General features: G+C 59.7%; 1 protein-coding gene across 4 annotated transcripts in view; it reads left to right on the top strand.

The window, feature by feature from the left end:
• MBTPS1 (membrane bound transcription factor peptidase, site 1) overlaps positions 1 to 9,650 on the top strand; it is a 65,459-nt gene extending 55,809 nt beyond the window's left edge. For all 4 annotated transcript variants that reach the window (XM_051847327.2, XM_070062808.1, XM_051847331.2 and 1 more), the window contains 5 exons: positions 947 to 1,087; positions 3,070 to 3,201; positions 4,087 to 4,213; positions 7,492 to 7,622; positions 8,748 to 9,650. In XM_051847327.2, coding sequence (XP_051703287.2) covers positions 947 to 1,087; positions 3,070 to 3,201; positions 4,087 to 4,213; positions 7,492 to 7,622; positions 8,748 to 8,944 — 728 coding nt within the window. In that variant the 3' untranslated portion in view covers positions 8,945 to 9,650. The remainder of the gene's footprint in view (positions 1 to 946; positions 1,088 to 3,069; positions 3,202 to 4,086; positions 4,214 to 7,491; positions 7,623 to 8,747) is intronic.
• The last annotated feature ends 3,394 nt before the right edge of the window (positions 9,651 to 13,044 follow it).

Raw genomic sequence — 13,044 nt, 5'->3', positions numbered from 1 at the left:
CCCGGTTGCTCCTCTTCCAGTCCAGCTCTCTGCTGTGGTCTGGGAGGGCAGTGGAGGATGGCCCAAGTGCTTGGGCCCTGCACCCGCCTGGGAGACCGGGAGGAAGCTCCTGGCCCCTGGCTCCAGTCTGGCCCAGCTCTGGCCGTTGCTGCCATCTGGGGAGTGAACCAGCAGAGGGAAAACCTCTCGCTGTAGCTCTGCCTTTCAGGTAAGTGAATCAGTTATAGTAGTGGGTAAGGCACACTCGTCCCACATTGGAGTTCCTGGTTTGATATCTGGTTCCAGCTCCCGATTCCAGCTTCCTGCTACTGTTAATGTGGTCTCTGGGACACAGCAGTGCTGGCTCAAGTGATTGGGTTCTACCACCTATGTGGGAGACCTGGGTGGAGTTCCCAGCTCTTAGCTTTGGTCCCTGGCCTGGGACCATTGCAGGCATTTTGAGGAATGAACCAGTGGATAGGAGACTGTCTGCCTCTTAAAAAAAATAAGTAAATAAATATAAATACACACACACACACGATTTGCCCTGGTGTTTAATAATAAAATGCACACCTGCTTCTCAGTATATACAGCTCTCTCTGTAGAGATACTGACTGGCTTCCTTTTGTGTAGACAGTGTGTATAGCATAGGAGGTGGGACAAGAATTGCTTTTGTTTGGTGGGATAAACGGGAAAAGTAACACCCGCAGGCTTGTAGCTGCTGCCTGCCACCATTTCAAGTAATGAAGGAAAGTGGGTACGTGTAGAACTGCACGCTTCTCCGAATTTTGCTAAGACGCAGATTGGTTGGTGGCATCTAAGACATTGTTTTCCTGCCCTAAAAGTTTGCACATTTTGACTGAGTATTAGCTTTTGCCTATGTTTTTTATTACCTAGATAAAATCTCTAATGACAGCTGGAAAATAATGTGACAAAACTCATTGCTGGTTTTGCTGTGTTGATTTAGGATTGGAAGTTTTAAAGCAAGAAACAGCAGTTGTTGAAAATGTCCCCATTTTGGGACTGTATCAGATTCCAGCCGAGGGCGGAGGCCGGATCGTGCTCTACGGAGACTCCAACTGCCTAGATGACAGCCATCGGCAGAAGGGTACGGAAGGCAGACGGGCCCACGAGAGACGGGCGCACGAGTCCCCGCCCTAGTTCCTGGAAGTGCCCTGGTCCAGTACTGGTCAGTGAATGAGCACCCACTCCCAGCAGCCAGGGACGGGGGCTCTGGCCGCTTTGATGGCTTGGGACGTTCGAGGGGATACCTACAGCAGAAGCCCTGGGCTTCTCCAGCAGCCGTGGCCCTCCTCACTGCCCCCCGGGCAGCACGGCCAGCATCACCTGCGTTTCCACAGAGAGCCCCTTCTTGCGGCCTGGGCTCTGCCCTGCTGGGGCTGGGCCAGTCTCCCCAGCTGTGCTGTGTGCGGGCCTCACTTGGGCTCCCCACAGTCATGGAGTCAGGGCTGTTGTGGGCCCTCCTCAGGGAGGGGCACAGAGCGGACACGGCCACCCCCCTCTGCTCACCATCTCCGAGCTCCCTCGGGATTAGGGAGTTTGAGCTGAGACCCAGTGTTTAAAGCCCGCAGTGAGCGGTGCAAGTGTTACAAGTTGTACCTGGTAAGACGATGACAAGATCCGGTGGACACCGAGTCTCTGCCTGCCTGGGCCTCCCCCTGGTGTTGGCAGCCCGTGTGCTGGCCTGCTGGGGAGAACAGGACACATCTCAGGAGTTGTGTTCCAGCCTCTCTTGGAGTTTGAGCTGAAGTTGATTGAATTCCAGGCATTTATGTGAATCCTTGGGATGTGACTGGTTTTTTCAAAATCGAAAGTGAGGGTTAAAGTCACGGAGATTGTCTTTTAAGGCCCGAGCCCTCCTGGAAGAGTTTTTAGTAAAATTTCACACCCCTGAAAAGACTGTTGCATCCTTAAATTTCAAATGACAGGGACTGCTTTTAGGATATTTCGGGGAGTGTGTGTGCTTGGCCAGAAATTTATGTATTTGAAAGTCAGAGTTACAGGGAGGCAGGGAGGGAGGAAGAGAGAGACAGTGAGAGAATCTTCCATCTGCTTGTTCACTCCCCAAATGGCTGCAATGGCCAGGGCTGGGCCAGGCCAAAGCCAGGAGCCTGGAATTCCATCTAGGTCTCCCATGTGGGTGGCAGGGGCCCAAGTATGTGGATCATCTTTCACCACTTTCCCAGGTGCATTACCAGAGACCTGGATCAGAAGTGGAGCAGCCAGGACTTGAACTGGCACTCATCTGGGACGCCAGCATTGAAGGCAGCGGCTTAACCTGCTGCACCACGGTGCTGGCCCCCAGAAGTGCCCTTTGAAGGAGAATGGTACTTTGTGGCATTTTTTTCTTTTAATGATCTCATCTAGTTCAAGTTGGTGTTCATGGACTTGGCGTGAGTCAGTCCGGGAAGGGGCAGTATGGAAACAATTTCCAGGTTTAAGCACAATCCAGTATGGGAAGGATCCATATATGTGGCTCTTGGAATGGGAGCTGTGATGCCCAACATTTGCGTTCTGAGGGATCCCCAAGAGAGACTGGCCATGCTGTGCCTTCCTGCCGGGGTGGTCAGGCGGCCAGTGAAGAGGCTCCCCCGTGCGGCCCCGTGGTGCGCGTGCGGTGCTTCTCCCCGGGAGCGTCTCTGGGCCCTGGCAGAGCTGTGGTTCCCCAGGCCCCTCTCCTGTTGGTCTGGAGCCTCTGATCTGAGGCCATTCTTCCCTCATCAGGTTCCATTCTGTCCTTGCCCCCGCAGGGCCCAGAGCCGTGTGTAGTGCTCGAGCCGTTGGCCCAGCCCAGTGTCCAGTGGGGCTGACCGGCCTGGAGCCCGGAGGCCTGCAGTGAAGCCCGAGTTGTCGTGCCCACCTGTGCTGAGCGGAGCGGGTGGGGCACTGACCGTGGGGCTGTGGGTTTCACGTGAATCAGGGCAATCAGCAATGTGTCGGGTTTGCCTTGATGCAAACTTCCGACTTGTGAACCGCAGTCTCCCTCCTATGGGAGCTAGCTAGCTTCTGTGTTCCTGCAGTTTTCATTCTCACGAAAGGGAATTCCTAAACGGCATGCTTGTTGTGCAGACTGCTTTTGGCTCCTGGACGCGCTCCTTCAGTACACGTCCTACGGGGTGACCCCGCCCAGCCTCAGTCACTCGGGGAACCGGCATCGTCCTCCCAGCGGAGCTGGCACGGCTCCTCCAGAGAGGATGGAAGGTGAGTAGGCCACGCGATGTCTCGTGGTGACCGGAACCAGCCAGAGGGGTGCTGGGGCATCGGCACGCTCGCCTGCGAATGGAGCCCGTTGGCTTGTGCGGCTGCCTGGTCTCCCCCGCCCCTGCAAGTGGACAAGCGTGCGGGGGCTCTGCCCTGCGGAGGGCTCTCCCAGAGTCCCCTAGGGACAGGGGCGCAGCCCCCCCCCATGCAGCGTTGTCCCCTGCCCTCCCCCCACCCAGTCCGCCCCTCACAGATGAGGGAGAATCACCAGGTGTTGAGAGCACACACGAGGTCCGAGGCAGCAGGCTGGGGAGTGCTGTGAGAATCGGTGTTTCCTGAGAGAAGTTCAGTGACTGCTCGGGTCACGTGGGAAGGACTGTGATGGCGCGGACTGGGCTCCCAGGGTCCTCCTGGAGTGGACCAGGAGTCCCAGGAAAACTACCGCGAGCCACAGGTGAAGTCACTGTAATATAATAGCACACTTCAGCCCATGCAGCAAAACCTGAGTTTGAAATGTGACCTGTCAGGGAGGGCTCGGTAACCACGTGTGGCCGGAGGCCGCATTGGGCGGGACAGACCTCAGAAGTATAAAAAGTTTCCAAAGTGCAGGATTTTGTGGTCAGAGAATGAAATATTTTCGGGGAGGAGGGTGTCTGCACGAAGCCTGTATGTAGAATTAGCGTCCTTGGGGTGGCCGGCTGTGTGGCAGTGGCCAGTCGTGCACAGTGTGGCCGCTGTGAGGGCAGGGCAGTGGTCTGGCAGGAAGCAGGCGCTGTGGCCCCTGCAGCGCACGCACCCAGCTGGCAGCTCAGCAGGCGGAAGGAGGCCGCTCCTGCGTGGCGTGGTAGTGACACTCTGCTTTGTCTGCCTCTGCTCCCGCCACAGGAAACCATCTTCATCGGTACTCCAAAGTGCTCGAGGCCCATTTGGGAGACCCGAAACCTCGTCCTCTGCCGGCTTGTCCACACTTGTCTTGGGCCAAGCCACAGCCTTTGAATGAGACGGCGCCCAGGTCAGTGCCCGCCTCACGCCCACTCCTGCGCAGGCCGACGAGTCCCCTCCTGTGATAGGGAGCGAATGCAATTTTGTGGTGTCATAACGAAGTCCTCAGATCTGCTGATCGTTTCCACCCCATGCGGAGCTTTGGCAGTGAGCTCCCTGGTGGTGTCCTGTGCAGAGCAGTGCTTTGTAAAGCGGGCCTTTTGTTGGAGGTGAGCTGTGGCTGACGCTTGCTGGAAGCTCCCTTGGCAGAAGCTCCGGTTCTTGGCTCGGAGCGGGGAGGGCTGCCCTGGGCCGCTGTGCTCGTCCGTGAGATGCCAGTGAGAAAATGCAGCCGGGGGCTTTCTCTGTTGCCCCTTGGCTGAGAGTGCTCTGAGTAGGTGTGACTGCTGGCGTGGCCTGGCCAGGAAGGGTGCTCTGGGCCAGTCACTTCCTGCCACGGCGTTGCTGGCCTCCGTCTGTCGTGTCCGGTAGTGCCCGGAGGTGCCGCTCTGCCAGCGGCTCTCACGCACTGACTGTCCCTTCCTTTCCGTGGCCTCAGTTTGAGTCACGCCTGCCGCTCCTCTCCGTGGCCTGCACGAGTAGCTCAGTCCCCACAGGGCCTTCTCTGGGCAGCTCTGCCTGAGCAGGACAATACGAGAGAAGGGGCACCTCCCGAGTAGGGTGCTGGGGTCTGCTGTGTTGAGTCACGGGCTGGGTGTCCCAGGGACAGCTGTCGGGACTGTCAGCCTCCGTCCCCCTCTGGAGAGGTCCCTGCCGGCCACCTTTTCCTCCCCATCTCCAGGCCGCCCACTGTACGTGGGTCCACGATGGCTGGGGCTGGTGTGGCCAGCAGCGTGGGGTCGAGGACAGAAGGCTGCCTTCTGTGCAGTAAGCAGGGAAGGCATCGCAGGTGGCTCTGCTGTACTGTGCGTCGTAGACAGATAGTGCCCAGTGCTCCAGCGGGGACATTGGTCTGCACTTAGAATATGCTCTGCAGAGACAGGCGATGATAGGGCGGGAATGCTGTCTTATCATGTTTCCTCCTGAACCTTCAGCTGATGAGTACTTTTCCATTCCCATTAACATTCCGTCATTTAGAAATTCCTGATAAGTCTCCATTTTTGCATCCTGCTTATTTATAACCCATTGTTATCCTCGCCTGCAATCCAAGCATTGTACGGCAGCCACCGTCAGCAGTTCTTACTCTGGGCGGCGTTTGCTCGCGGTCCAGGAGCCGTGCTGTCGCCGGCCACAGTGCTGAGAGGACTCTGAGGGGCGAATAGCGTGTCCTCTGGTGCCTCCCTGTCCACGTCAGATAATCATCAGAGGCTGAGCTGGCCCCCCGGTGGGTGACGGGCGGCTCCTGGAACTGGATTTTCAGCTGCTGTCTGTAATCCCTTTTCCTTAGCGCACTGCCGGCTCTCAGCGGATCACGCTCGGCCCGCAGACAGTCGTGAATCTCCCGAAAAGCCTGAGACAGCGCCACACGCCCTCAGCAGGGCCAGGGCACGTCTGCTTCAGTGTAGGATGGAGGCCCGTCCCCGGTCTCTTGGTGGGCTCTGGGTGTCCTGCAGTGACCATCACAGCCTGGGAGGACCCCCGGCTGCGGGTCCTCTCTGAGCACATGTGGTGTGCTGTCGCCATGGCTGCTTCTCCAGGGAGCGCCGTCGCGGGTGCTTAAAGCCGAGGTGCAGGGAGTCCCTGCTGGAGTGAGGAGACAGCCCACGTGGTTCTGCTGCAGCCAGAGAGCCTCAGTGTCACTGACTGTGGTTAGTGCATGGGTCTGACTTTCAGGCCGATTGACCCTGAAATGTAGAGTTCAGTCGTGGGAGACAGAGCAGGCCCCGGTCGTCCCCCGCGTTGTCCTCGCGGGCCTCAGCTGGGACGTCTGTGGTCCCCTGCTTCCTGCCTGGCGAGCCTCTTGCAGGCCTGGCGGGCACCAGCTCGCCATCGACCTTCCCCTGAGAGCAGACAGGCCGGGCCTTTGCACACAGCCAGAGGAACGGCACAGGCCAGCTGTTTCCAGGTGGATGAGCAATAAAGACAGGGAATTCGTAATTTGCAAACATCTTGTTTTTCTTCAGTTGCAAGCCACAACAGTCACAGGTTTTCCATTTGTTCTTGGCACTGCAGAAGGTGTCCATGCCCTCCGTGCCCTCAGTTCTGACCGCGTGGGCCTGAGGTCACTGATGAAGTGTGCTCCACGCCCTCTGCCCCCGTCGCTCCCCGTGCCTGTCGTGCTCGCCCTGTGCTGGGGCTTCCTTCGGGACAAGACGATGTTGCCCCTCACCCCACCGGCCCTTCCCTGCTGTGTAGCTCCGTGCTTGCTCATCAGCAGCTTCCAGCTCTGGGGCCGCGCTGCACAGCCCGAGTCTGAAGGTTTCAGCTCTTCAGAGGCTCGCCGGGGGGGTCTCTCAGGCTGCGAGATGTTTCCAGCCTCAGGCACCCACCAGGCTCACGGTGGCATTATTAGAAGCCGACAAAGGGGCTGGTGCTGTGGCGTAGTGGGCTAAGCTTCCGCCTGCAGTGCCAGCATCCCATATGGGTGCTGGTTCGAGCACTGGCTGCTCCACTTGCAGTCCAGCTCCCTGGGAGGCAGTGGAAGGTGGAGCAAGTGCTTGGGCCCCTGATCCACACGGGAGACCTGGAAGAAGCTCCTGGCTCCTGGCTTTGGACCAGCCCAGCTCTGGCCATGGCGGCCATTTGGGGAGTGAACCAGCAAATGGAAGACTCTCTCTGTGTTCCCCTCTCTCTGGCTGTAATTTTACCTCTCAGTCAGATAAATACATTGAAGAAGAAGAAGCCGCCGCCAGCAGAGCAGACAGCTCCTGGGATGGGACAGTCTCCTGGGCGGGCGGGAAGCTTGCTCTGGAGCCGGAAGTGGTCACTCTGGGTGCTGCACCGGCTTCCGAGAGATGCGCAGGGAAACCACCTCGCATCTCTCGCCGGATCCCTCTGTCTGGGACCGGAAGTCTCCCCGGCTTGAGTGCTTGCAGATTTAGAGTATTAGTACATCCTTCATGAGACAGCGTAGGGACGGGGCCCCCACGTCTCAACATGAAGCTCACGTGTGTCGCGTCAGCACCCCCGCGTGAGATTGGAAAGTCCTTTGTACAGTGTCTTCTGCGCGTCTAAGTTTTGGCTACAAGGGTCACACGAGGTCAGTGTGGATTTCCGGTGTGGTGCCATGTTGGTGTTCAGAAGTCTCCGGTTTTGGAGGACTGTTGGTTCCGCGGTTTCGCGTCAGGAAACGCCTCCAGGCTGTTACAGCTGCTCATGTGTGCTGTGTTTTCATCCATTTTTCTGAAGTAATCTCTGGAAGCATCAGAAGCTGCTGTCCATCGACCTGGACAAAGTGGTGTTACCCAACTTCCGATCGAGTCGCCCTCAAGTGCGACCCCTCTCCCCCGGAGAAAGTGGTGCCTGGGACATTCCTGGAGGTGAGTTTGAGGGGATCATTATGAGGCAGCGTCAGGCTGAGTCCTCTTCATGTAGCCTCCCTCACTCCCCAGGAGTCTCTGCCTTCCTGGGAGCCGTAGAGGTTGGAGCTGTCCTTGTGGTGCAGATCAACGAGGCCAAGAGCAGGCCCCAAAGCTACAGACTTTGTTGTTTTGCTTGGAGAAGTCTGCACAGGCTTTCCGACTTGAACTTCTCTTGGGCTGGCTGAGTGTTAGCAGAGCTCTGGAGGGTGCGCTCCTGCTGTGTACCACGGGGGACTGCCTGTCGGCTGCTGGTTCTGGGTGGCAGAGGCCAGCTTGTCCCCTGAGGTCTCATCCCGATCTGTCCTGCTGCCGGGCTGGGATTGCCCGGGGCTGGGGCTTGTGTGTCTCGTGGGGAACTTCTGCTCTGCAGACAGCAGGTGGGACAGGTTCCCCTCGCCTGCCTGGGGCAGTGGGTCCCGGTCACTCCCGTAGAGTGTGGGCAAACTCGTGCTCTCTGGGGAGTTGACAGCTCCGGAGGGGCTTCTCCAGATTCCAGGAATTGGCCAGAGACTGAGCGAGAAAGGGGTACCCCAGCCCCAGGTGGGGCCTTGCCGTAGGTCACGGGGTGCCTGACGGGTGTGAATTCCGGAACCCTCGGTGTTGCTCGGCTGCCGTCTGCTGACATTCCGACCCTGGGGTCCTTCGTGCCATGCCGGGTTTCCAGCCACAGCTGCCATCTGTGGAAGGTGCTGCCTCCCACCCCAGCTGGTAGGACCCCAGCACGCCATGACTGACAGACTGGGGGAGGCCTCGCTTCTACTCACCGAGAGCCAGAAAGCCCCTCACAGCCCTGTCGTGTTGCTCTTCTCTGGCGGAGGGTCTGCGTCTGTCTGGGGTGAGCCTGGGCCAGGGCAGAGGCCCTGCTGTGTCCTCCTGCACAGGAAGCAGACCCTGTCCTGTCACCTGCTCTCTCCGTTGGTGGCCTGTGTCCTGTTGCTGAGGTTTCAAACAGCTGTGTCCCGCGGGCCCAGCTCATGAAATTAGCCAGCGCTTAGTTTCTCATGAGTCTCGGCTCGCCCAGCGAGGTGGCAGAGCTGTGGGTCATTACACGGGTCGCTCACTGGCTGTCCTGTCCTCTTGCAGGGATCATGCCTGGCCGCTATAACCAGGAAGTGGGTCAGACCATTCCTGTCTTCGCCTTCCTGGGAGCCATGGTGGTCCTGGCCTTCTTTGTGGTACAGATCAACAAGGCCAAGAGCAGGCCGAAGCGGAGGAAGCCCAGGGTGAAGCGCCCCCAGCTCATGCAGCAGGTGCACCCCCCGAAGACCCCGTCGGTGTGACCAGAGACTGACCACGCGAGCCGCCATGGGCAGGTGCAGCTGTGAGGGCCGCCTCCGTGCAGGGCTCCAGCGGCCGTGCCGAATGAGCCCCCCGTCCTGTGATGCTCGGCCCAGCCGGAGGGACTCCTGCTCAGCCTCAGGTGGCTTCACGCTGGGCAGCTGTGAGCACCAAAGACCCGGGGGAGCTGCCGAGGCGGCCGCGCTGCCCGCCTGAGGGGAAAGACGCACTTCCGGACCGGCGGCACGCCCTGACCAAGCTGAAGTCTGCTTGTTAATGGCTGTTTTCTATATTTATTGTTGGGGAAAAGTCACTTTAAAGACTTGTGCTATTTGGAAGCGAAGCTATTTTTTGTGTCAGTGGAATGCAGTTTTTACTATTACGTCGTCGCGGAAGAACACAGATTCCATGATCTCCTTTTGGATGAGCGACAGACTGGTTTGAGGAAACCTGCACAAATCAGAAACATAGACCTTCGCTTTATTTTTATAACTGTCCACTGCCATCTGTTTTGTAATTGGGGATCTCGATTTCACCGTTGTGGGTGAAGACGGCATCCCCTGTGTGACGCTGACGGGCCTGCGCTGGGGTCTTTTTCCACCTCTGCTTTTCTCTTTGATGACAACCTGGAATGAGTTCTGAACCAGCCTGTCCCTTTTTTATTGAGATAAAATTCACATACCATAAAATTCTCCATTTTAAAGCATACAGCTGAGTGGGTTTTCCTGTGTTCATTGGGTGGCAGGTTTTCGTCTACCCCGCCCTCCCCTCCCGCTGCCCTCGCGTCCCTGCCTTGTGACTCTGCATCTGCCTGTCCTGGCCGTGTCCGCTCAGGGGCCCCTGCAACGCGTGGTCCTTTGCAGCTGCTGCTGCGCCCAGCTCAGCACCTCCCGGGCCCCCGGGCGTGGCACGTGTGACCCGGCTGTGCACACGTGGGAGCCGGTCTCGGTTTGCGACGGCTGTGAGCGAGGTCTTGTGTGAACGTTAGCTTTTAATTTCTGCCAAGTAGATGAGGGTGGTCCAGGAAGTCCGCGGGAAAATGGAACTAAAGGGTACGAGGCATTTTCCGTGAGCTCGGGCCGTGCCCGCACATCTGGGAACGCCCTCTGAGGAGTCGCCGGGCTTTCCCACAGCAGCCGCGTTGGTGTGCGGTTTGCCAGCCGTGCGCCAGAGCTGGTCATGGCGCATCCTGGCCGGTGCCCAGTGCTGCCCCCCAGCGGGGGTCGAGGGGTTGCAGCTCACCGCGCCCTCAGCAGTAATGATGGCGGCCGTTTCTTCGTGTGCCTCCGGCCGTCTGCCTGTCTCCTGTGGAGAAGCGGCCGTTCAGAGCCTTTGCCCATCCCTGAGTTGTGTCATTCATCTTTTGATTACGGAACTGTCGGAATTCTTTGTCCCTGGTCCCTGTCCCGTATCAGGTGCCTGACACGCGAGTAGTTTCTGTCACGCTGTGGGTTGTCCTTTCAGTCTCCCCGCGGTATCCTCGGAAGCCTGAAGACTCATCTCGGTGACGTCAGGTTCCCCCTGTCCTTGGTTGCCATGCGTCAGGTGTGGGAGCTGAGGAGCCCTGGCCCCGCCGAGGTGGCCTGACCCGTGTGTGTGCCCCCTGCACGCCGGCCACACGCCCAGCCCCCACGGCACGGCCCCGCCTGGAAGGAGAGTGGGTGCTGTCTACGGCTGCTCGTGGGCAGAGGGAAGTGCCCTGAGGCCCCGCCTCCCACTGGGGACCTCGCGTCCTGGGCAGCTCGGGTGGGCGACTCGCAGGTTTACCTGGCTGCCGGCTGCTGTTGCGTGCGGGACCTGGGAGGCGCTGTCTGAGGAAGCCTTGTGCTCCCTGCCCTCGTTCACTGAGGACCCCGGAAGCGCCCGCTGCCCGGCGCGGAATCAGCAGCCCCGAAGTGCCCGTGTGTGGTGTCCGCCAGGCAGCCTGCGTGTCCCGGCGCGAGGCCGTGGTCCTGGTGCCACTTCTCCTCTTGTGGATGAGGAACCGGGACTCTTGTCTCCCTGCCAGGCCTCTCCCGGGCGCAGTCACCGTCCAGCGCTCATAGCCAGGGTCACCGGGGTGTCATGGGACAGCGACGGGTGGTGCGCTGGGAGCCTCTAGCACCCAGGGCCCTGTGTTGGACGGCCGAGCTTTTAAGAGAAGCCTAAAATCTCAATTACGTAAGACCTCCCCAGTTTTAGTGTTGGCAAACTGCTGAATGAAAGAAATACCTTCTCTGTGTGCATCAGTGTTTTGGCTTTCACCATAATGGGGTCCTGGCCCGGCAGGGGTGTGGTGTGGGATGAAGTTCCAGACCCAGGAGCTCTGAGCTGGGGATCAGGTCCCCAGCGGCAGCGCGGCCTTGCGTCTGCCTGTCTGCTTGGGGACTTGGAGTCCACACAGGGCGCGTCTCTGCTGTTGCGCCCACCGGAGGGTTTCTGGCCGGCTCTGCAGCTCGCTGTCTGCGCACACTTGTGGTCACCACCAGCTTTGTCCTCGTGCTGTCAAACAGCTGGTCTACACCCAGAGTACGTGCGTTCCTGGACACTGCTCAGGCCCCAGTGCTGGTGACCGGGGGCCACGTGGGTCTGGGGAGAGAGGCAGTGTCCAGGCCGAGGCAGGGGAAGGGCAGAGCAGGACAGCTGGTGGCGAAGGCAAGTCTATGAAGACAGCATGGAAAAGCAGCCGCCGCGGGGCCGCGCTGGGGAGGCTTCCGGACGCTGTGTGCCGAGGGAGATGCACACGGCGGCTTCTGCGGTGCCCTTTGCCCCTGTCCAGGATCCCCGTGTCTGCTGCTCTCTGCGTGCGCAGTTGTCCGTCCCCTGCTCACCTGGGAGCAGGTCCGGTGCACAGTGGCTCTGAAAACCTTTGGCTGCGCCTGGTACGCTGCCCCAGCAGTGACCGCACTGGCCCCCGGCCGGGCACGCGCCTCTGGGAGCCGGTGAGGTTCCAGGCAGCGTGCCCAGCCCCCAGGTCCGGCCCCACGGCAGGTGGAGGATGCACCCTCTCTGAAAGTCATGGGAGTTACTTAGGGGTCGACGTCCTGGCCACAGAATGGAGCGGCGAGGGCTCCCCGGTCAGCATCCTCCACACAGTGAAGTGTGAGTGGCGGTTCCGGCCGGTGCCTCCCGCTGAAGCGGACGTCAGCTCGGTACGGTTTCGTGTGCTCTCGTTTGCGGGGAAGGTAAGAAATAGGTCTTAGGGCTCGCCCCAGATTCACGGCATCTCTCCCTTGGGATGGGCCTGGGAGGCTGTTTTCAGAGCTCCCCGTGGCAGATTCCAGGCAATCAAGCATCCGCCTCCGGACGAACACCTCCAGGCGTTCCGACAGAACCCTGTGGGTGCCCGTCGTAGCTGGGCTGCTGGTGTCACAGTTCACAGGTCCAGCCTGGGTGACTGGCCTGCGCCTCCCTGCGCAGAGGAGTGAACTCGTGCCCCGTGCCGCCGTGTGCATGCGCTTTTAAAACGCTGGCCCGAGTGCAAGAAGCCGGATGTGAAAGGCTTCGTCTTGCGTGCTCCCCTTTGTAGGTGTGTAGGCTGAGCACGTCCCTAGAGACAGGAAGTAGGTTAGCAGTTGCCAGGGGCTGGGGGAAGGGGCGATGCGTGTTCTGGAATCACATAGCGGGGTGTTGCAAGGCGCCGTGACTGCGTAAAGCCACCGGGTGGGACGGTGTCGGAGGGCTGAAGGGGGGGGGGCGGTGCAGGCTGGGAGAGGCTGGCTGCACAGGCCAGTGTGTGAGTTTGGACCAAGGGGTCAGGGCCGTGGCTGCTGACAGGCTCCCCCCCCCCAGGGGGCAGGACGAGAGTGAACTTGACCGTGGTTTTGAGAGCACTTCCTGTCACCCCCAGGCTTTAGATGCCTTCCTGCCTTCACCTGCACTCGGGGGCTCGTGACGGCGACGCTGGAGAACCAGCCCCTCGAGAGAGAGGGAGGGGCCGGTGGGACCTGGCAAGGCCTGTGCCCTGGGCAGTCACCTGCAGGCCCAGGGGAGCCACAGGGCAGGACTCACAAGTCTGCGCACATGGGGGTTAGGGCAACACGTGTGTGCGCCACGGCTCTGGAAGTGGGGGGTGCAGAGTCGTCGTCCCGGGGCTGAGTCGGGCGTCAGTGTGCTCATGCCC

This window comes from Oryctolagus cuniculus, chromosome 18, assembly GCF_964237555.1.
Source record: "Oryctolagus cuniculus chromosome 18, mOryCun1.1, whole genome shotgun sequence".
Classification (NCBI taxonomy): Eukaryota; Metazoa; Chordata; class Mammalia; order Lagomorpha; family Leporidae; genus Oryctolagus; species Oryctolagus cuniculus.
Note: the sequence above shows the minus strand (reverse complement) of the source record. Positions and strands in the feature narration are given on the sequence as shown.